This window comes from Nansenia antarctica (genome assembly GCF_963989245.1).
Source record: "Nansenia antarctica genome assembly, chromosome: 12".
Taxonomy (NCBI): domain Eukaryota; kingdom Metazoa; phylum Chordata; class Actinopteri; order Argentiniformes; family Microstomatidae; genus Nansenia; species Nansenia antarctica.
In genome coordinates, this window is record NC_137682.1 from 20825917 (window position 1) to 20851168 (window position 25252).

Here is a 25252-nt window from a genome sequence, read left to right on the forward strand (position 1 = left end):
ATTAAGACTTAAGACGGCAAGTTAAGAAGTGCATAATAGGGCCCATGGTGTGTCAGGAAGCCAAGTGCTGCAGTTCTCTATCAGATAGGCCCCACGCATGGCTGCTTTCCATATTTTACCTGAGGTTCAGGCTGGAGTGGAACAGCTGGGCTCCTTAACGGACACAGTGGTTTGCCAGGTTTAATACAACATCAATAATGGAGACATTGGTGAGTGACAGACAGACAGACAGACAGACAGAGATAGATAATGACCAAGTGCAAACTACTGTATTTGTTCAACTATTACTTCAACTGGAAGATACTGGAAATAGGCTCTATGTCTACGCATTTTAAAAATTTATTTTGCAGAATCTGCAGAATCTGATATAATGAATCTGGTAATTATATTATTATTATTATCTATTATTATATATTTCATATACTGTGTATATAGTGTGAGCCTGGATGGATACAAATAATGCAAAATAATGCAAGTGTGTGCTTGTGTATGTTAGTAAATGCATTAATATCAAGACGACAGGATAGTTATGTTAAGCAGAAACGTTTGAAATATCTTTATCAAACATACTCCAGTTTAAAGTACAGTTTATGGGACACAGAAAACATTCGTTGAAATTATGAAAAGAAGAAACATGGAAAATAATTCCCATGAAGCATTCTACAATCAATACTTTCTAAAAATAACTTTTGGATACATGGCAGATTTGTGCTTTTAATACAATAACTGAAATACATACTGTCTTCCCACATAAAAACTGACTGACTGAATAATATGTCTTATTACATGTTCCTCTTTTCAAAGCAAAGGCACCTGTGTTTCCTCCCCTGTGGGTGTCTCATATTGTCCTTAATCTCTATTGTGAATAGAGTCATATCTCTGTCATATCTCTGTCATTGTGTGTCCATTACAGTACAACAGATACTGTTCTCTCCTCTGGGTTCTACTGTGCTGGAAGATAATTGCAAGTATAGTTTTTTTCTTCTTCTTGCTATTCCTGATGGTTGATTTGAGGGTATCAGTGGTGGGTGTCACCATCAAGGCCTTCGGTGGTGGAATAGCCCTGTCTGCTCTGTTCTCAGATCAGCTCCAGAAACAGGCGTTAAGGTGGAGGCGGTCCCCGTCTGCTCTGTTCTCAGATCAGCTCCAGAGGCAGACGTTGCTCATAGAATGGCAGGTGGAGTGGCTCTCGGCAGGGGAAAGGTACAGCTTACCGTTCGGGCACACGCACAGCTCATACACAGTCTGTTTCTGGGAAGCAGAGCCCGAGGATGGTGTGTAGATGCCAAGTGGAAGGCTTCCCAGTCGGATTGTGTTCGCATCTAATAAGATCTGATCATAGAAAATAGAGTCAAAAATTGATGCCTAATTGCTGAATTATTTGGCTAGCCTAAAAATACAATATTGTCTTACAGGTACATTGACACTAATTCAGTCTATGTGAATGGTACATTTCAAGTGCATTTGGTTTGAAGACAAACATTTTTACCTTAATTAGGCAGACCATAGAATGACAATATTATGACAACTCTCTCTCACATAATGTCACTAATGGACATATTTATTTAGACCAGGGGTCCCCAAACTTTTTTCTGTGAGGGCCACATCATTTTTCCTTTCTGTGATGGGGGGCCTGGGTCGGTCTCTAACATAAAATAATATGGAACGGAGTGGAATGGAGGCGGTTGCGCAAAGCAATTGCGCGCAGGAGAGCACTGGTGGATGCAAACAAAGTCTAAACAGTTGAATTTGGATGGAATGTATACCTATAGTGATATGTCAATGAAATATAATCAGTTTTACAGTCTGATACTTGAGGGAGGACCCTCATCATACACGGGGGGACCCATGAAGCAGGGCTGTCTGGGGGGTCCTTAAACGAGCATCAAACACTTAATTTCTTGCATTCTGGTGAATTTAGATGCAATTTGTGCCCTTTCTGCATCAATTTATGGTGGACATGTCATTATTTATGTAAAGGAAAACACAATATTCAGGCACCAGATGACCATTCAAAATGTAATGTAATATAATGCAATATAAGGCTCTCAGGCATTCTGTACTTTCAAATATGTATTCTCCTTGAGCAGTCAACATCAACTATCAGCTATTTCGCTAGCAAAAACGAAAGCTAACTTATTTGCGAAACAGCGCCCCCGCCACCACGTCGGTGCAATGCCGCAATTGCAGTTAGAAACGACAGAAATCCACCGAGTGCAGCGCTTGTAGAAAATACGACCGTCAGAGTTTTGTTGAGAGCTGGAGGCGGCTAGAAATATGACGGAGGCAGCTGCCTCATAATTCTCTATGCAGGAAAAACCCTGCTTGACACAGATCATGAACATATCGGTAAAATTATTTCGTTTTCTCCTGCAGCTGGGCATCTACATTATCTAATCCCCCATTGTTTCAATTCATCTGGTGCCTACTTGCTGACAGACACACCGCGGAACACACCTCCTCCGCGATCACATTCATACATTTATTGACAAACTTCTTTGCATTTAACAATAATAATCACTTGTGCACTGTTGGTTAAAAACCCTGCATTCTGAATCAACTTTTCTCTTTACCAACCGTTTTTCATCTCTCTGAATGTTCGTTCTAGCTAGCGTGCACCTGCTACAGATCCGTGCTCGTTCACTATGGAACGTTACGTTGAATGTACCGCATTCTGTGGGCGGGTGAAACTAACTAATAATGTTATTAATGAAAATAGTTTATAACTAAGGGACATTTTAATTTGAAAGCCAACCTTTAATATCAAATACAGATATTATATGATTAAAACATATTTAAAGTTTAATTTTCAAAATATGTTTCTGGCATTGTTGAGAGTGTGTGGGGGCGACGTTGTTCAAAGTGTTCGGCCCGCGGGCCGTAGTTTGGGGACCCCTGATTAGACAGACTATGCTATATCCGCTTGTTAAGTCGTGACGTATTTCCGGGGCCAACGTTGGCTGAGGCGCTGTCTTCGAGATGCCGAAATAATAATAATAATTAATTATATTTATATAGCGCTTTTCCGAGGCTCAAATACCCTGACAATATGGAGAAAACGGTAAAGTGCTGTGTCCCTTGTTGTATGAATAGATCCGAGTCTAAAAAACGATTAAACTGTCATTCTACTGCTGTAGTTCACAGGTACTCCGGTGCGGAGAATTTCTGATTTGGCCTCGGAAATGGCTAAACGTCACTTTTGACGTCAGACTTAACAAGCGGATAGGCCAGTCAATGCTCTTAGACTGTGCACACGGCATCCCTCACCTCTCCTTCGGTTGACTGGAGCTGCAGGTCTTTCCGACACACAGCTTTCAGTTGCCCCTCGGCTGCACTGACCTCCACCCCTCTGGGAGCCTCCATGGTCAGGGTCCTCGTCGGAGACTCAAGTCTACCAATAACAACACAACAACTTGATGCAAGAATGTACGTATTCATTATTTTAAAAAGAAGGACCAACTGGGCCAGGAGGTTGGTTGACGTCATAATCTGTTTCTACGTATTCTATGTGTTCTGTGTATCTATAGGGGCACCAGTGTTAGCAAATAATAATAATAATAATAATAATAATAATAATACATTAGACTTATATAGCGCTTTTCTAGACACTCAAAGACGCAGATGAAAAGATTGAGTAGTAATAATAAAAAGAAACAAAAGACAAATAGAAGAAAGTATAGGGGCCTAATTGAGGTAGTGCTGGGGACACATGGGAAGGGGAGGGGGAGAGGGTTAACTGGTGAAGGCGAGCTTGAAGAGGTGGGTTTTGAGGGCCTGTTTAAATGTTGGCAGGGTGTTGGCCTGTCTGATGTGGTTGGGGAGAGCGTTCCAGAGGGACGGGGCTGTGGCTGAAAAGGCCCTATCACACCAGGTCCGGAGCTTGGTCCTGGTGGTCTTGAGAGTGGTTTGGTCGTCAGACCTGAGGCAACGGGAGGGGGTGTGGAGGGGGACGAGGTCGGCAAGGTAGGAGGGGGCCAGATTGTTGATGGCTTTGTAGGTGGTGAGTAGGATTTTGAATCGGATCCTGTGAAATGACCATCTGTGTCCTTGAGCTCACTTAATGTGTATTACCACTTTACACTTGTTTTTAAGTTAAATTACTGCACATAAGCTTTGAACTGACCAATTGCATATGTTTATGGCCAGATATTGATGCCAATCAAACAAGAGCTAGAACAAGTACTGTAGTAGCTGCATAACTGCATAAAGTACAGTTTATGAAAGGTCAAATTGTATTCTCCCTTTGCATTTGTCTTTGTCAAAATTAATCCGTTTGTAGACTTCATGAAGTCTTGTGCTATTTAACTGTATGATAATGTTTGTGCTATCAGCTTAGTTCTTGTGTTGTCTTGAGATGAGTTGACTCTGTAACAGTGTCTAATTCATACTTGTTGAGTGGGCCTACTCATTATTTCAGTCAGCTAGGCAACAGCTCATGAACATCCCATAATTGTAACATACATTTTGACCTTCAGCAACACAGGGGCTAATGCATTTTCCAGCTGTGGAATATTTGTTTACACAGAGATAAGAGCGAGAACAAATCAGTGCAAAATGTGTTTTCATAACTCATAACCGTTTCAAATTGAGTTGATTTTTTTCAACCAAAATATGTCTTCAATGAATTTTAAATGGGTAACTTTAAAGCAGTGTTTAGAAAATGACATTTCCATTTCCATAAACATTAAGGATGAGAGTGTGTCACGTATTTGGATTATGTAAAAACCAAACAAAGCCTGTTTGGCTTAAAATCAGCTTCTAAACCATTAATGCTAAACATTCACTACAAAGACCACAGAACACAAATGAACACAAAGGAAATGGAGGCAGGCACCAACTAAAAGTATAGCCAATGCCTTCAATGAGGAAAAAGTATACAATATTGAAACCATGGTACACTGGTCATTGATGATGAGGTACATCCCAACAGATGTCCCTGGTAATGTCTGAACAGAAGGTGTGTGTTCTGTTCCTGTTTCAAGTAAAGAGGGCAAATAGAGCTTCTCCTCACCAACTGTTTGTGTTTACACAGACAAACACTCCTCCAAATCTCTGGTACGACCATAACCCATCATCTTTATCCAACTTGTCACACCTGTTAGAGTTCAAGTCTACTAAAGTAATGCAAACAACAATGTTTCTTCTAAACAACCAACACCTGACAATGTGTTTGTTTCTTATATATACTGTATATATATATATATATATATATATATATATATATATATATATAATATATTATTATTATTATTATACTGCATATTGTCTAATTGTACACTGTACTACATTCTTAAAATCGACACGATCAATCTCAAATGCTAGCGTCAGGAATGTTGTCCTTTCTTATCTGGAGTATTGACCACACTGCAGATGGACACCTGTGAAGCCTAGAAGATCAGCACACATGTTTGTGTGTGTGTGTATGAATGAATGTATGTGTGTGTGCGTGTGTGTATTAGCTTATTAGAAGCTTCATCAGTATTCCTCTCACTGCTGAGGACTTAGATGCCAGAACACTGTTTTTCTGCCAACTCTGATCCCTGTCCTCCCTACAGAGCCATGAAGGTGGACCACAAAACACACAAAACACACTCATTACTGCTTGTTAATAGATGGACACGGTACACTGCCTCAGGGAAAAATGTAGTTGGAGAGCAAAAACTGCAGTATGTTAGTCTAATATGCACCTCACCCAACTCAACCTAATCTAATGCACATCGTTATTGCATTATAGTCGAACAACAAATAAATTACATTTTGGGACTTATTTGGGATTGGTATTAGTACATCCATTTCTGGACTTTTGAATTAATGATATGATACAGCCATTGATTATTATTGAAGAATATAACTTATAAATGCCTCATTAACTTAGTTGAACTGTCTTAATGCAGGAACACAGAAAAAATATAAGCTTGTAAACATTGTATAGCTTCAAAACATGTTAATACTATAATACTGTACATTTTGATCTCTTTGATCATCTCTGTTTATTTATGATCATTTGGGTTCCTAAATATTTATTCTTTCTTTTCTTTTTGTTATGTAATTAAGTATGTAAATACGATATTTGACTTTTGGGTACGCAGTATTTGTATATATTATGGGATTGTATTAATTTGAGCATTTGAACAGGAAGCACCTTTATGATTGATGGAGAAGCGGTGGGATTGAATACATTTGTACTTCTTCTCACTCCTTTTCGAATATGTGAAAAAAAAGAAAAGAAAAAAGAAACCTAGTTAAATGTACAAGAATTTATTTTGCTTTATGCTTTCTAATTCCATTAGTTTAGTTTTTTTGTTTTACATGATATTAATTATTGTTGCTGTATCGTGTTTGGCACATATTTGAAATAAACATCTCAATCAATCAATCTCATGGAGGGTCGGTCCTTAGGTCCATAGCGTCCGTTTAAGTTTGAACTTACTTCAGGTCTTGAGAGGCTTCTGCCTGGATGTGTGGCGTCTCTACAGAGTGTCCGAAGACAGCTCCCTCTGCTCCTATAGACAAATACAATCAATCATATTTCCTTTCATTTCAGACATCATCTAGATATTACCTCTAAAAGTCTTACATGATCTAAGATTTAGTCGTTTATTTTATTCAGATGTAATAGTTTATCCTGGATAAAATGGCCAGAGGTTCTGTAGTCCATCCTACCTGTAACAGTGAATTTATCTGTCCCTATGGTGACCTCCTCTTCATCAGCTGAGAACAGCACTCTCTCTCCACCCTGGCTCCGCACCTCAAATCTCTGGCACTGTGCCTCCACTGCCTCCGGGCCTATGGTAGGACAAGCACTGATTGGCTTTGGCACCCATAGATTATTATTTTAGAATATATGAGTATTTTCCTGTATATGCCAGGTGTCATATCATATTTAACAGTATGCCAATTTCAAGAGGTGCCAATAAGGTTTCAAATCCAACAGATCTCCAGTTAAACCAAATAACAGTGGGGAGAAGTGACTATAGATTTGAAATATTCGTCAAGTTTCATTTAATTTGTTAATGATTTTGAAAATGGTGTTTCCAACTAATCAGACACCAATTTGCAAAGGAAGGTCAAGCATGACCAGGATGTCATATCACAAGTCTTGTCAAATCATCATCAATCCAAAACTTATGCTGGAAAAAAAAAACAATAGCCATTACTGCTAATAAGAAGGTCATTTGCTTTCAAATGGTCATTAATCATGTAAATTACTTTGCTAATTTGCTCTGACTGATGGTTTAACATGATGATAATAAGAAGAATACATTGCCCTTTCAATAAGTGCTTCAAAGGTTAATGTCTCGAAAACTTCAGTGACTCCTCAGGCAAAGGAAGCAAATTAATGATGAGTAAAAGATAAATTGTTGCTCTAAACTTGATTAAAGTCATTAATAAAATGAGATCGATCAAGACCATTTACAGTAAGAGCCATATTAATTTGAACTTTGTCTTGGCAAAATGATGCTGTTGAAAGACCCAAGTATAAAGTATGTACCAGGATATACCGGGAGTAGACGGCTAGTTACCCAACCCACTTGTCTCTCGAAAAGAGACACCCAACACTAACTACGAAGAACACAAAGAGAAAACAACCCGCGGGTCCTCCGAGAGGCGGAATGGAAGATGGGCCTAACAGGACAGATCACACAGTAACGACTGGAATGGAAACTGACAACGAGAAGAAGATCCTGCGGAAATGTGAATGTGGATGGGAGAATGTGACCACATTCAGGGGGTTGCAAATCCACCAGGGGAAAACAAGGAGTGGGGAGAAAGGCCAACAGCAACCTTGCACTGCAGCGCCGGGTCAGACAAGAGGGACCGAAAACCACAGTGCTGATGGACCCAATGTTGCTGAAGGCAGGGAAGTTGTGGAGGAAGAAGGCCCACTGGTGGAAAGCGAGCCCCTGTGTGAGCACCGAGGAGAGTCCCCTCAGAACTGAGTCAAGCCAAAAGAGAACTGCTCAGAAAGAGAAGGGAAAGAGAGAAAAGGAGATCGACCAGTTGGTTCAAAGGCAACGTCAACTCTGCAAGAACTAGAGAAAGAGGGCCTGAAAGCACTGTGGGAGGAGGCCAGACTAGCCAGCCTTCGCAGAGCTGAGCGCATCCGTAAGCGCAGGAAACGGAAAGAAAAAGAAAGAGCCAACTTCTTCAAGGACCCTTTCAAGCATGACAGACAGCTGCTGGAGGAGAAAAAGAGCAGGAAGCTGGAAGTCACCAGGTAGCAGCTGGAGCAGCATGTTAGGAGGCAGTACAGCGACCCAACAAGGAGCGTCCCAATAGGAACACCTGGGTATGTGCCTCAGCCTACCCCTACGACATCCAAGTTCAACGTCATGCCCCCCAAGCTCAGTGAAGTCAGGCATGTTGTGGAGAAGGCCAGGTCCTCATCAGCAGCAGCACCCAATGGAATACCCTACAAGCTCTATAAGAACTGCCCCAAGGTGCTAGAACTGCTATGGTGCGATGAGAACTGCCTGGAAAAACACATTCCATTCAAAGACATTGACCAATTCAGGAGCATCGCCCTGCTAAATGTCGAAAGAAAGATCTTCTTCTCTGTACTGGCCAGAAGGATGACCAGCTACCTGATGGAGACATGGCTATATTGACACCAACTGCCAGAAGGAGGGAGTCCCAGGCTTCGCAGGGTGTGTGGAGCACTCTGCAATGATCTGGGAACAGATCCAGAAGGGGAAGCACGAGAAGAAATACCTGCATGTCACCTGGCTCGACCTCACCAACGCCTAGGGATCAGTTCCACACCAGCTGATCAGCTACGCCATGGAGTTCTTCGACATGCCAAGAGCTTGGTAGCAAACTACTTCAAGGTCCTGCAAATGTGCTTTGCCCTCCAGGATTTCACCACCGGGTGGCAGCAGCTAGAGGTAGGAATTGCCATGGGGTGCACCATCTCTCCCATCCTGTTTGTGGCAGCCTTTGAGACTATCCTAATCGGAGCAAGACAGACAGTTGGAGGGATAAAATCACCATCTCGACAGAGGCTACCGCCACTAAGGAGCTACATGGACGATGTCACCAGCCTACTTCAGACAGCACCATGTACATCCAGACTGCTGAAAAGGATGGATGAGATGATGTCCTGGGCAAGAATGAAAATCAAGCCCTCCAAGATCAAGGCTGTGTCACAGGGCCGTCAAGGAAGCTGGACAACCTGGGACGAGGTTGTCGACCGGAAGATGAGTTGGTCAGACGTGTGGAAGATCCCACAGGCAAGGCTCACCTTCCTCATCAGGTCAACCAATGACACGCTTCCCTGCCCTCGGAACCTCCAGGAATGCTGCTCGCTATGCAATGCTCCCAACGCAAGCCTCCAGCACATCTTGTCAGGCTGCAAGACCGCGCTTTCACAGGGGCTCTACAGATGGCGCCATGATCAGGTCCTGAGATGGTGCTGGAGGGGCGCAGACAGCAAAGCACCACCGGTGGAACACCACCAGCAGAACACCACGTCCACTTTGTCAGGGAGGGCGGAGGAAGAGGAAGCACCAGGCCAAGAGAAACACCAAGGCTCTTCTCCTCCGACCAGGAGTGGAATAGGAGAGTTGATCTCGGCAGGCGGCTTCAGTTCCCAGGCGAGATCACCACCACGTCTCTCCGTCCTGACATAGTGGTGTGGTCCACCAAGGTAATAGCTGTACTCCTCATCGAGCTCACAGTACCACCGGAGAAGGGCAGCTTTTGGCTGTGGCTGAGAAGGAAGGACAAGTGTTGGGGAAAGAACACCTGACCCAGATGCCAGCTGCAGGGGGTGGCAGGGAGACGTCCCTGTCACTGCTCCGCCACCACGAGACGTTCCAGGATTAAAGGGGCAAAACGTTGATGCCCTTTAGGCACCGGAGGAGGTGCGACAGGCAGTAATGCCCAGCAGTTTACACCAACTACCTGTACACTCACTGACCAATGAGGGCAGATGTATCAAAATGATTTTGATATAGTCATGAACTCACCCACTGTTAGCTGTCCTGTGAGCTGGCCATGGTCATTTCTAGCATTTATGGTTACATTCCTATCTGACCGCAAGACCAACGGGCTATCCTAAGGAAAGTATGAGAGAAAGGGATGAGGCAGGAGAGGAAGAATGAGGGAGGGGAAATAAATGAACACATTAAAATACATGTTATCTTCAATTATCCTCTAATTAGCAGAGTATTAGGTTTCATTACCCTGATCAAATATAATACATGGCATTACTAAAGAAATCAAATAACATGTGATTTGGGTATGCCTATTCAACCATGTCTATCCAACCTAGCCAGGCTAGTTCTCATTCATATACATTTACATTTTGGGCATTTAGCAGACACCTTATTCCAAAGCGATTAAAATCAATAAAGCTTTCATCATTCAAAGCTTGTTCTGTTCTGACATTAAATGCTCTTCATGAGCTGATGTTCTGAGGGACCTTGCAAGAGGCGTGTTGATTTAAAGTTTTGATTCAATGAGAACTTTTCAAGTATTGCTTGAAAGGGTTTACAAGTTTAAAGCGTTATCCTACAGGGCAAAACCCCGCAGCAGCACTCCTGAATAATGCTTTGTGATCTCATGAAAACATATAGTCATTGTGGCTCTTACCAAAGGTCAAAGAAGATGAGTGTAAACACACATATTGTGAATGGAGTGTGTTGTGACTACAGTGTGGCGGCCAGACTGACAAATTACCAAGGCTGAAGCAATGCAAAAGTAATTATATTCAGCAGGGTACTGCTTCAGTCCATAATAGGCAGTTACATTGGTCTTTAGTAATGCATATTAAGAGTAAAGCCTCCACGAGGGAGAGGTTTTAGTCCAATGAATCACACCCGCTTTTCTAGTGCTATTTTTAGACCAGTCAGTAACATCTCCAGAGACAGAAGCCACAGCACACAGGTTTGAATTAATCCTTCATGTGCATTCTATAGCCATAATCTTGATTTTCCGTATTTACACTTCACTGAGGATTGTGGAATGATGGGTTTATTCAATATTCAGGTTAGAGGTTAGAGTTAATTTGAACACCTCTGGTGTCATAAGTAATTTCTGATACAGGTTTATACCAGCTCTCTAGTTTAACTCATATGTTAAACAAGTTATCTATGCTCAGTACAATGGTAAAGCTTCTCCCACCATAATTGCTGTCTCTGGTAATAGCTTATTGATCAACGCACACATCTGACAGAAAATGCTACTGTAGCATGACTAAACTCAATCCAATTTATCTCTACGACTCAGTGGGTGACCATAATCCTCCTCTCTCGGTGCTTGACATTTCCTCAGGTGGAGAAATATTGAATGACCCTTTCAAAGATTCTCTCCACACTCTCCTGCAAAGGTCTCTGGCGAGAGCAGATAAGAGTGCCCTTGCATAGCCCGTCTGTAAACCAACACTGTAAACATTTCTTTGGGTATTATTGTACTAGTGTTTTGTAGACCAAATGAAATCCCAATGCACTAAAGTTATTCTGCGGTATTTAGTCATATCCGTGTTTACAGCACCTAATAACATTTAAATGTTCCATATTCAATGTCTAGCACATACAAAGAACACTGAATAAACGGTACAACGTAACTGAATGGAATACGACAACGTATTACCACCAAGTTCAACATGATTCGCGGTCAATATTGTATCTAACAAGCCAACTGTATTTTTCATTGCCTACCTAGGCAAGGCTGAAAAGAAAATCGATTTGGAACTAGGAATCTGAGATTACTTTCCTTATATTATATCACACCACTGAAAAGTGTCAAGGTGAGGGAGAAACACTTAGTTTGTACTGAATCTTTGTGAATCTACTGAACACCAAAGGGGAGTGGGAAGCAGGGGGAATTTATTGTGTGGGCTTGATTGGAAATTCTGCTGGGACTATGGTCCTCTGTAATCGTCTGTAATCTCCAGTTCGTTGTACGTGGCCCGTGAGCAGCACAGAGGTATCCTATTGTACATCTCCTACTGATGGGAGACCCTGATATGGTACTGCTGGAGAACAGGAAATGAAAGAGGAGAGGAAGAGAAAATCGTTTGGAGAAACAAGTACTCTGGCCTGAGGCTGCACATAAAAGGCCTCCAAGTCAGTTCCTTGAAGAGACGTTTGAATGTCTTTGTTGCTAATGAATTCAACCATGTCCATCCAACCTAGCCAGGCTAGTTCTCATTCAAAGCTTGTTCTGTTCTGACACTAAATGCTCATCATGAACTGATGTTCTGAGGGACCTAGCAAGAGGCGTGTTGATTTAAAGTTTTGATTCAATGAGAACTTTGAGTTTACAGGTTTAAAGCGTTATCCTACAGGGCCAAACCCCACAGTAGCACCTGGATGACAGTAGTCCTGAATGATGCTTTGTGATCTCATGAAAACTTATAGTCATTGTAGGAGATGTACAATAGGATGCCTCTGTGCTGCTCACAGGCCACGTACAACGCACTGGAGATTACAGACGATTACAGAGGACCATAGTCCCAGCAGAATTTCCAATCAAGCCCACACAATAAATTCCCCCTGCTTCCCACTCCCCTTTGGTGTTCAGTAGATTAACAAAGATTCAGTACAAACTAATTGTTTCTCCTGCACCGGGACACTTTTCTAATGAATCAAATCAATTAAAAAAAAGAAACCTATACTATCTTTGTAATAAGACTTTTTCCTTTCATCACAGTTGATAATAAGCATTTCATTCAGCAGTTCAAGAATTAACATTTACACCTTACTACTGAGGACAGTGGTGAGTATGACAAACAACTTACCCTTCTTGACTGGATGTCCTTCACATAGAGGGGCAGGAGAAATTCTGATATTCCCTCTAGACGGATCCCTTCCCTGTTCACCTGGAGATTTCCCATTCCGTCCTACATACAACATGAATAAATAGTGTAGAACACTGTACATAGGGAAATAACATGGACACCCCCTTATCAATTACAGTATCACCATTTTAATCTTAATGCAGCATAAATGGAAATAAAGACATACAACTGAGTGCGACTGCAGTTTTCACCAAGCGGAATGGCTTTATTGGCATTGCTCAATTGCTCAAAAATTAAAAGGTCACAACAAATCTAAGTCTTTCCTTAACTCCTGGGTTTTCTTATGTGTCTGTTGTCAAGTAATTGCCCTAGTCTGTCTACAGTGCCACAGCAAGTTGAGCTGCTGAGTATGCCAGGCACACAGGTGACACTAAGTGACAGGGCAGAGGGGTAATAGATCCCACTGAGGTGATAGCAGCACACACACACTGAACACTGTCAGGGTGACAGGGTGTAGCTTCGGCTTCGCTAACCTGGCAGCATCCAGCGTCTTTGAGCCCTGGAAAAGCGCTATATACGTGTAAATACAATGAATTATTATTATTATTATCTCTGCATTCACTTGGAATTTTAGAGCAGCTTTGTGACAATGTTTGTTATATGTATCACAGAGTTGTTATGCAAATGTGATGAATGCCTAATAAGAGTATAATAAAAAAATACTGCCTCAGAATATTCAGTCATTCTGCATCTAGCCTACAACACAGACCAGTGAACCACGCTCCTGTACACACAGCATCACAAAGAGGCATGCTCGCACAACAAAAGTATTATTTTAAGAAAGAATTAATCTGAATCCGTGTTTCCCCTTTACTGTGTCCCCTAAAACTTCTATTGCCCCCCTTGTACTGTTTATCTGTTTCTCCAGTGTCTATATATATATATATTATTATTTTTTTAAATCTAGGTTTAGAAGAAGGTGATAGAAGAAGATTTCCCCCTCTATCACAGAGACTGCCAATGGCCCCGGGCCTGAGCTGGATTACTCTTCCTGCTACGACTGGTGGATGGATGATTCACTTGCTTAGTCAAATGTATCGATTGTAAGTCGCTTTTGGAATTTTGGCTAAATGCCAAAAATGTAAAATGTAAAATGAATCCACTATGAAGCAAGCGTTCATACAGCTAGTGGGAGGCTGTAGATTGGCTCTTTCTAAGAGTCTTGAGAGATGGGAGAAGTACATTTTCTGGAGTGACACCAACATCACTGATAAGGCCTTTACTGGTGACAGAGATTGATTGTTCTCCAGAAAGTGGAGCAGTGATAAAGATAGGCTGGGGACAAATCCGTCACAGTGGGTGCTGTCGTCAGGAGTTTGTTGACAAAATGGTGGATTGTGTGCTTTATCCCCGAAGATGTCACAGCAGCTGCTTGTTTGGTTTGGTTTCAAGATTAACATTTGCTGTATCTATGTTTCTACTGGAGTTAGGAAAGAGTGCAGCTTGTAAAATAGTGCTAATTGAAGGCTTCATTGAATCTGACATACATACAATTATTCTAAACAAATTAACATTGTTACATCAAATGTTTCCTGGCATCTAGTGTATAAGGATATAGGCTACAGTTAGGTCCATATATGTTTCGACACAGACAGTTATTTTAGCTGTTTACCAAAACATCTTCAAATTAAAGTTATATAATGAATATGTGCTTAAAGTGAAGACTCTCAGCTTCAGGGTAAGGGTATTCACATCCAAATTGAAGGAAGGGTTTAGGAATTACAGCTCTTTAATATGTAGCTCCCTCTCTTTCAAGGGACCAAAAGTAATTGGACAATTGACTCAAAAGCTGTTTCATGGGCCAGTGTGGGCTATTCCTTCATTATTTCTTTATCAATTAAGCAGGTAAAAGGTCTGAGGTGATTCCAAGTGTCGCATTTGCATTCGGAAGATGTTGCTGTATACGCACAATATGTGATCAACTGAGCTCTCAATGCAAGTGAAACAGGCCATCCTGAGGCTGCAAAAACGACCCAAAAATCCATCAGAGAGATAGTGGGAACATTAGGAGTGGCCAAATGAACTTTTTAAGTTTTTTAAGACAAAGAAGTGGAATATTCTGCAATGGCCGAGTCAATCACCTGATCTCAACCCGATCGAGCATGCATTTCACTTGCTGAAGACAAAACTAAAGGCAGAAAGACCCACGAACAAACAACAACTGAAGACAGCTGCAGTAAAGGCCTGGCAAAGCATCACAAAGGAGGAAACCCAGCATTTGCAAAGGATTCTAACATTGAACATTTTATTTATGATTACGTTAATTTGTCCAATTACATTTGAGCTCCTGAAAATAGGGGACTGTGTAATAAGAATGCAATTCCTAAATGTTTCATACAATATTTTTGTTCGACCCCTTGAATTAAAGCTGATGCACTTCAATTGCATCTCCATTTCAAATCCATTGAAGGCGGCTTACAGAGCCAAAATTATGGGAATTGTGTCACTGTCCAAATATTTACAGACCTAACTGTATATGTTACGGTACATGTGGGAATACGGTACATGTGGGAAAGCTAGGGTTAGGGTTAGGGTTAGGATTAGGGTTAGACATGCCAGCATGTACCAAGTCGACGTTTTATGCTGCCATGTCCCCGGGAAATGCCAACATTAACCGTTTTCCCACATGTACCCTAACATATACATGATAAACAGTACTCACCATTGTGAAATTCATGACCTTTATAATCCATACAGTTAAGGCCATATTCACTATCATTATGACCAGCAGTAGCAGCAGGAAGAAGTAGAGACATCTCTTCCTCCATCCATAGAGTCCCACAGGATAGGGCGCCTCGCACCCGGGCCTCTGGAGTTGGATCGACTGGGCTGCCAATATGTACTGCTCCTGGGTCATCTGGAACAGAGCCAGAGAAGGCCTGAGCAGAGGAAACACTAACAAATAAAATAATCGGAAGGACATTGCGCTTCGTAACAGATTAGCATTAGCATAGCATGATTTAACAGCTAACAGAAGCAAATCACTAATGTTCATTAATCAAATCAAATCAAATCATTAATCAAACAAAACCACGCCTTAAATGTAAAAAGCGTTCCGGCAGATTGAAAAAGTCCATGCATAGTAAATAGAATGAGCTATTAGGTACAGTAGCTTTATTTGCTCCTCAAATTAAACCGCTCTTAGAGTAATCCATCAAACTCCCGAGTAGACAAGGGTTTCTGTCTTTGATGTCTTGGGATTATTAACTGAGTAACCACATCTGAGCTTCCATCACTACCCTGCCAATGCACAGAAATAATGATAATCTCTACTGAGGACATGGGGTTTTGAAGTGATCCTTAGTGATCTGAAGTTATTGGTTGTAACTAAGATGTAGCCTCTGCACTGTACAAGGAAACAAGCCTTGAAAGTGGCATTATTAACATGGACATGTAACCTTTAAAGATACACATTTTCTTTTCATTTAAATGAATACAAAGTTTTAAATTCCAGGTTTTAGAAAGCAACATTACATGACATAAACAAACATAACCCATAAAGCGGAAAAGGCTGCCAAGTGTTGCAATTGACATTTCTGAATGTCATACTCATGTGCAAACAATCATCCTTGAAGGTTGTTTGTTAGGATTTAATAACCAGATGTCGCCACGTTGGATATTTGTTTTCAATTCAAATCAAATGTTAATATTATTGAAACAGCTCCCTGTGTTCACAGAGAATGTGACAGTGAGGCTGTGTCCAAATGATAATAATAATCATAATAATCATAATAATACATTACTTATATAGCGCTTTTCTAGACACTCAACAACGCTTTACAAACTGAAAAGATCGAGTAGTAATAATAAAAGGAAACAAAAAATAAATAAAATGCCTAATTAAGGTAGTGCTGGGGACACATGGGAAGGGAAGGGGGAGAGGGTTAACTGGTGAAGGCGAGCATGAAGAGGTGATATGATGATCTGGTGATCATACTGACACCTTTTTTAGCAGGTTCAGTATCCAAGATTAGAACGTTTTGCAGTACAGAAAATGTACCAAAACTGAGTATGTATACAATGCCAGGTAAATACATCCACAGTGACCATGCTGATTATGCATTAAACCATCATTTAATAAAAAACATTTTTGAGAGTTCCTGCTATAATATTTACTTAAAATGCCAAGATGTCATATTATATTTGCCTTTCCATGTAGTATGAATTCCCTGCACACTAGTGCAATGTAACCAATTACCATGAACAACATGGTTGAGCTGACAGTTTCTCAGTATGAATGAGGTGTAGGTTGTTGACATTTGTCGCTGCTACATTGTACTAAACTGTAGGCTCTAAATAAATGTTGCATGGTTAGTATGCAGTCGAATCTTTAGGTAAACAGTAGGCAGTATGAGTTTTTGGACAGCCTGAATTACAGTTTCCAGTGTTGGTGTGCTACCTGCTCATTTGTCCACCAGCATTGACAGCACTATGAATGTTAGTGCCTATCAACCTTTAAAGGCCCACGCCAGACAAGTTTAGCTATAGACTCTGGTGGTACTCACCGGTGAAGGGGTTTCAGAGTGTTATATTTTTCTTTTCTTTTCTAACTTTACAAACAGGCTAGCCATGTCACATATAGCAACATATTAAAGAAAATACATGCACTGCGTGTGGAAAATCATTCTAGGAGCAGCTAAGAAAATGTAATGGAAATGCACATACTTTGACCTAAACAGCATTTTTGGACTTGTTGAATTGAATCACTGTGCAATACAATTGTGCAGACCCAGGATGTCATATATCAGCTACAATAAAACAATACTAATGTGGGCATTTAAATAGGAACATATTTAACATTCTGTAACAACCCTGTAATAAGGCCCTTCAGCAACTTTAGGAGTTAAGTCTCTTGGGGTTTGTGGAGAGCATGGCGCGTTCTGGCCTGCAGGTGGAGCCAGACTGTGGTGGAGTGGGGATGGTGGAGCTGATTGACGCAGGTGTCCTCAATCAAACCATCCCAAATGGTCTTTTTAACCTGTGTGTGTTTGTTCACTCGAGGCAGTGACTAGACGCGGGCAGACAGTCTCTGAAAAGCTATTGCAGAGACACCGCAACGCCGAGCAGTGTGGGATCAGTGATCCCGGATCACTGCAGTATTATTATTATCATCATTAGTATTTGTCCCGTGTCGGGGACTAGTGAATAAACGGGCAGTGCCCAAACCCAAACCTCCGTGTCGACCTCCCTCTGTGCCTGAATCTGCTACAGTGTTGTAGCTAGCACGGCCAGATTGTAAGCAGACGGTTGTGAGTTAGGGCAAGCTGCTCTACAATTCTGTTTTCAAGTTATCATGGAACTACAGTATGTAACTAGCAAACACATACACTCACACCCAGAGGCGATATTAAATCAAGTGAGACCAAGTCTAGTCTGTTCCAACCTCGGCAGAAGGGAATTCTTCACAGGTTTAATTACTTAGTCATGAACATAAAAAATAATAATATATATATATATATATTAAAAGGCCAGTTTCCTACTGTCAACTCAATACTAAAGGTAATTCAGGGGTAACCATCTGTTTGCTTTTAGTAAATGTCTTTATACTAAAGCCAATGCCAAGATTCAATCAGGTTTGAAATGGGAAAAGACTCCAGTACTTGGGTATGACAGGCAAGCAGTCAGTGGTGCAGCATTGGAGCCTATAACTTGATAGTCCTGATCAAAGATGAGAAAGGCAGATAGTTGTAGATAAGTATAGTTGTCCAGGCCAGAGTCAGCATGTGCTGTTCTCCAGCCACTCGTGACTGTTGGGTGACAGGGTGTAACTCACTATGACAGACTGCAAGGCTAGCTGAACAATGGACACGGCACGAGTGTCTGTTGATAAATTAATTCTAAACTCCTGTCCTCTCACTCACCTCAGAAATCATCAGATGAAACCCAACAAACCAAGCTTAAATCCCTTGATGGTTTTGGATTTAGAATCCAGATGCCGTACCATACCATACATTCTCACTGATAGTTCCACAAATGGTCTAACCCTGGCTTAAGAAAGGCATACATAACTGATATATTCTCTCTATATATAACTCCTTCATCGCCCTCAGAGGAATATTTATGTAAAATAGTTGTGCATGCATATCTAAAAGTCAGGATCCCATACGCTCATTTTCTCTCCATATTCTCTACAGAATAAAAGAGGTCTTATAACTAATTGAGCTGTTTTAAAGATACTCTTACATACTTATTGTATATCTACTGTGTATGCTGGTCTTAAAAGGTCCTACTATAAATAGGGGCGGCTGTGGCTCAGGAGGTAGAGCCGGGGTTTAATGATCGCAACAAGGTTGGCAGATCGGCGGTTCGAGCTCCGGCTGGTCACATGTCAAAGTGTCCTTGGGCAAGACACTGAACCCCAAATTGCTCCCACTGAGCGGGCCGGCGCCTTGCATGGTAGCTTACCGCCATTGGTGTGTGAATGTGTGTGTGAATGGGTGAATGAGAGGCCATTGTAAAGCGCTTTGGAATAAGGCGCTAATAAGTCAGTCCATTTACCATTTAGAAGCCTAGTTATTACTCCTCAGCATTACATAATGCAAATATACATTAATGCAAATGTATTTTGTAATTAAACAAGACCAAACATGGGGCATACATGGTTCTCTTGATTTCACTGAGATGCCTGCCCTCAAAAAATACACAACCGAACACCTTAACCCCTCATGATGAGACCTACAGTAAGTATTTACAGGAAGGCAACCAACATATAACTCTATGCTGCAGCCATCTGAATGTAGATGGAGAACCAGAGAGTTGAGATCTGTTTTTCACAGCAGTAGCAGCAAAGAAACGAGACACATTAACTTCAGTGTAGTGTGCACCTTTAGCTAGCTCTTGCATACAGTCTAGATTGTTCCATTATTTCGACCGTAGCCGGTTTCTCAGAAGAATGACAGTTTGTGTCATGTGCTCGTCTAGCGTGGTGACATGTGTCACAAATGGGAGTTGTGACTTTGCTTTGCAATATAAATGACCCATGTCGCTGGCCTAGAAATGTCACTGAGTCCAATTATGCCACCGATACAGTTCACAGAGAAGAGGAATATGAGGGATGGGTGTGAGGAACAACTAGAGGACAGGCCTGAGTCACACAGGAGATTTGGTGATTAGACCATTTTCACTTTCACGCTCATCAAAACTTGAATGTGCAGTCTGTGAGTTATACAATGACATTTGAAACATTGTCACCCTTGTTATTATTATTAATAATCCTTTATTTAACCAGGGTAGTCATATTGAGACAGTAGCCTCTTTTTCAAATGAGCCCTGGCCAAGAAACGCAGCACTTGTATGTATAAATCAAAGTCTCTGTAACACACAGTTAAAATCAGAGAGTGGGATGAACATGCTAAGTTTCAACTTTTTCTGAAGTACATTTCAAGTTGAAGGAGCATTGTAACAGAATGCAGTTTTACCTAATTCAAATCTGACATTTGTCACATTAAAGAGAATGCTGTTATTAGACCTGAGGTTATATCTATTGTTGTGCATTATTGAAAGAAAAAATGAATGTGATGACACTGTGGCTGGCTCTAAATACCAACTAATATTACTATGTATACTAGCAAGCACCTCGCAGTAGGGCAAGTGTAGGTCTGCTTTGGAGTGACATTTATAATGATCAAATGAATGTATATACTCATATTTCTCTTTAAAAAAAAAAAAACTCCTGTCTTTAGCATACAGTCGTGATAGAACTGGACAACTCCATGGTCTATTTTGAATCCTCTGTTGCTAGGGGAAACTCTAGCCCCTCTAATTTCTCTGGCAACCCACTGTTCCCACTGCTGGTGGGTCTTGTGATTTCTTAGCAGAGTTGAATGCATAAATTACCCTAGCTGAATCACGCCTCTTGAATCTTGGCCATTCACAGGGCACAGGTTGAGAAGAGCACAGTGTGCAGTGGTGGTGCTTTGTCAATCTCTCATCATCACTGGTGCTGGATCTATGTAGTCATTGTATGAAACATCAACATGCGTGTTTCTTGTTTTTTTTCTTTGTTTGTAGGCATAAATGATTGAGATGCTTTTAAACTGACGCCATTATCAGCCAGGCTGTGGATAGTTTACCACCTGCAACAGTCTGCAGTCAATTCCTGATTAGCTACATGAACATTCTATTGAGTACTTACTACACAGTCACATGTGAGTTCAAGCTATAGTACATGTCTCTGCACTCACTGTGGTATGAATCGTGATAGGATCGTATGTGCTAGCAAACGGCAGATGTTATGCCACATCTTCTGCTACATTACACCTCTTATCAATCCCTCAAGTCAATGTTTGCAGAGATAACATGGTGCCGGCGTTCATGATACTGGAGTGTCCTTTGAGCATTGAGAACCTCCACTGAAGACAGAATGAGCCAGGTTAGCAATTACCCAGCAGTCCCTTCTTCCCTCTGACAGGGAAGCTCATCTCCCCCAATTAGCAGGGAGAGTGATATGCTGTTTTGATCAAACAGGGATACGTGCTGCAAAGGCAGGAAAAAAGGCCACGGAGAAGTGTCTAATGAAAGAAAAAGAGAGGTTATTAATGCCTGATGATGTTAATCTGCTGAATGGGCTCCGGCTGCCTCTCTCTGCAGTGCCAGGGGCTTCCCACTGGGCCGCCTCAGCCAGAGGTAAGAACACATTTTGAGATCTACTAATGACTTAGATACTCTCAGTTTCTATCCTGCCTTCTCTCTGAATGTGCACATCACCAGTCACAGAGACAGCTGTTACCATCCTTGATATTTGATCAGACAAACCTTGAAATGTATTTAAAGCAGCATTCCTCTATCTCTTTTTCCACTCGCAGTGAGCCCCTAGCATTTTGTTTTTGAAAACTAAGGGGTAGAACTTGGCAAATGTAACAAATGACAGTTATTTTAATTCTGTGGTGGTCATGCTACATCCAAAGTTGGGGGCCAACATTTCAGATGAATGTTTACACCATTTAGAATGCATTCGAGTTGCCAAGAACACAGTCAACCCCAGAGTGGTAATTCCTGCTATTGATTAAGACGTTTCACACTATTTAGGGGAGTATTGATCAAACAACTGTTGCTATTGACTATAGTTGTTCAACTCCAGAATGACAATAACATTGACATGCTTTGAACTTCCTTCTCTGCCATTTCCTTGGCTGTAGATGGCTGTGCACTTTTCTCAATTTGGCTTTTTTCAGGACCGCCAAGAGATGACTTGAACATGGGTTAGGAGGAGATGAAAGGTTCCTGAGAAGGTCACCTCTGGGAACGGTCACTGTTGTTCAATCAGACCGTAGCAAAAAAAGCTTCATCTTCAGAAGGGAGAGTGAAGTTGTTGTCTCTTTCTGCTTGGGGGAGTTTTTTTTTCTCATTTGCTGATTTCTGTCTGAAGTTACGCTTCAAATGATACTCGTGAAGATACCTTCTAGTGTTCAAGAACAAACAAGTGAGTTGCATAGAGTTCAGTATGCTTATCATCACCACCCGTTTTGCTTTCATTAATAAAATTAAACATAAGTGCCAAGTCTCAATTCACGGATCATTGAATTTCATCTGACTAAGTGAGAGTAAGAGCTTTGCAGCATTTGTTGACACCAGTTCTCTGATGGCTGGCTAGCTGTTGCTCAGGGGGTTTGTTTCCCTCTCTGCCTTTGTGGTATTAGAAATAGGGAGACACATTGCTGATGTAAACAGGCAGACTATCACCCACGGTACACTGGTTTCCCTCTAATCCCCTGCAAATCCCCAGGGAGCGAACAAGACCATTTTGTATGGCACCCATGAAGGACATTTCCATTCATCAACTGAAGACTGAAGAAGCATCAATGAAGGAATGTTGTCAATGACCAAAAGCTAATGATCATGACTGTGTGAGGCAAAGGACTGGGAACAATATATACAGCTGTCATACAACATCATTTAACATCATTTTAAAAATACAAAACCATCTCTTCTGAAATAAGAAAAATAATGTTACCGAACCTTACACTGTTAAGTCCGGATATGTTACTGTTAAGTACTTGTCTTTTGACAAGACTCTAGAAAAGCATTTTACAAATAAATGTGATCGATTGATTACTTGAGAGATTATCATTGATAAGCTATTTAACAATTCATAAGATTTCATACGTTGTTATGTTATGTGAAGCAGCAAATGATATTGGCTTTAATTGCTATGTAACTGTGGGTCATACTGCAGAATAAGTAGGCTACAAGAATATTTCTGAAACCATGTGATGTTCAGGACACTTTTCTGACTCAGGGCTTTCAGACATATTTACAGTAAGGCCGGTGACAGCTATTTCCGAATAACACGACTACATTACAGAGTGATCTTAGGAAATCCTGATTTGATAATGTACTTCGAGCTAACTCAATGGACTGACAGAGCACTCGACGTTGAGTCGCTCGCGAGATCAAAGACAAGGCAGATGCAAGTTTATTGCTCCTATGAATGCTCTAACTGGCCTGTTGCATAATAGCCCCGTGCATGGAATAACCAAGTAACCAACATCTTTACCGAAGTTTAACATTCATGCAGAGGCCATAATGCAACTTATATTACTGGTACACATTGTAGTTGATTAAACGTTTGATAAGTAGCATAAATGAAGGATTTTAAAGGAAGTTTTAGATTAGAGCATGGATAATTAATGAAGCAACAGGCGCAACAAGTTCAACAATTTAACTTTGATCTCACTTACCTTAAGACCCTCGATATTCAATGACGTTGATTGGTCCATGGTTGTACAATATATCGCTATATATACATATTTTCTAAAAGACAACTTGAATTGCAGTGCATCGCGCGCAACTGTATTCTGTGTGGGCCAGTTGTAATTCTCATTCTTGCACAATAGGCATACTCTGGGATCAAAATAAAACTGCTAGACTTGAACTTCATCGTCAAAACTAATTTCAACTCAATTTCGTAGCCTATAGCCTACCACCCGTCAACGCAGCATCACATCGGTTTGACGTGTCATTTTCAGTAGACATTAATAGCGAGATTGAATCATAATGGGACATAGGTACTAGGCTATCCACTATGTCTCAAATGATCGCGTTCATTTCTAATAAGAAACCTCACGGTCTGCAATGAGATGCAAAAAAAAATGTATTCCGCTAAGCGACGTATTGCTTAGAAATACCAATATTGTCATATTGTGCAGTCAGATCTTGTACTAGGTCAAACCAGCATCTTCTCCCTGTGAGTTGAAAGGACAACCGTTCGATGTTGTCAGCATGGAAACCCCCTCCTTTCCCACCGCTCACCCCTACATCACAGAATAAGTGCTCTCGTGTGTTCTCTTGTTCCCCTCGCTCCGTTCATTCATTTACTTTGGTCACACACCGTTAGGTGCGATCGGATGATGGCAAAGTCCTCTTACCTATTGCAGATCACTTTCACCAGCTTTGGAGTTATATTGGTGATCCAGAGGATCTTAGAATTGAGGGCGGTGGAAAATCACAATCACAATCAATCGCTCCTATTGATTAATATAAAATCTACTTTTTATTCCGTATGTAACGATAAGATCGCCAACTACTGGTCACCAGAATAACGCACAGACATTGAAACCAGCGATTTCAATGCATTTGTTTGACTTGTTTGTAGGCTATTGCGTTTTCACCCCCGCCGCCGGCATCATTTTGTAAGAAGGTCTGGATGGATCACGAATATACTGCTGCCCCCAAAACTGCTTAAAGTTATCTGCAATTATGTAAACGGAATTTGTAAGCATCAGATCAGGCTATGGTTTGGATTCACCAGTAGCCTGTTTGAAATGTACGACGGGAACAGATGGGGCTAGACTAGAGTTCTCCATTTCTCTCGTGTGTAGCCTATACCATAAACCGACTTACTGCACTATGTTATAAGTCTTTCAGCTAAAATGTGCACGTGTGTAATCATGATGGAATCGCCGGGGAATGCACTTTATCACTATCTTTGCTGAAACACGATTTCTTAGCGGGGTATTTAACACATGTATCTATTTCTGTGTTCCAATGATCCACTCTGTCTGTGTGATAATAGCACGAAAACCATAATTGCTGACACAACCCAATTACTAACCTACAGCTGAGCGGTATAAGATATCATCATGCATTTTAAAGGTAGATGAAATGTATTTCTTATGTTACACTGACAGTGCATCTGAAAAGGCTGTAGTGCAATTCTATTAAGATTCTATTCATTCGGTTACTTTTCCATATCGGGGGAGCTAGGACTGGAATTAGAGTTAGGGCTGGAGTTATGGCGCTTTTCCATTGACCAGACTGGTTCGGCATAGCTTTCATGTGACGTCACAGCATAGTGGAAACGCCCACCTGATGGGCAAAAGGCACTTTTTGCGGGCAAAACCCACTTTTTGCGGGTTAATAACTTTGATTTCCCGTGGGTTTGCGTCCACTCGCCATGTTGAGCGATGTTGCTATGATACTTTTTGCCCGTCAGGTTGGTGGTTGCTAGGG

At 41.3% G+C, this 25252-nt stretch overlaps 1 protein-coding gene across 1 annotated transcript; it reads right to left on the reverse strand.

Moving 5' to 3' along the window:
- Positions 1 to 1140: 1140 nt before the first annotated feature.
- LOC308168439 (zeta-sarcoglycan-like) lies at positions 1141 to 23520 on the reverse strand (the record flags this gene model as incomplete). Its single annotated transcript, XM_080543031.1, has 7 exons — positions 1141 to 1332; positions 3268 to 3391; positions 6431 to 6503; positions 9969 to 10056; positions 12743 to 12844; positions 15465 to 15659; positions 23482 to 23520. The coding sequence occupies 7 exons, from the start codon at positions 23518 to 23520 to the stop codon at positions 1141 to 1143; spliced, it is 813 nt and encodes a 270-aa protein (XP_080399157.1).
- Between the last annotated feature and the right edge of the window lie 1732 nt (positions 23521 to 25252).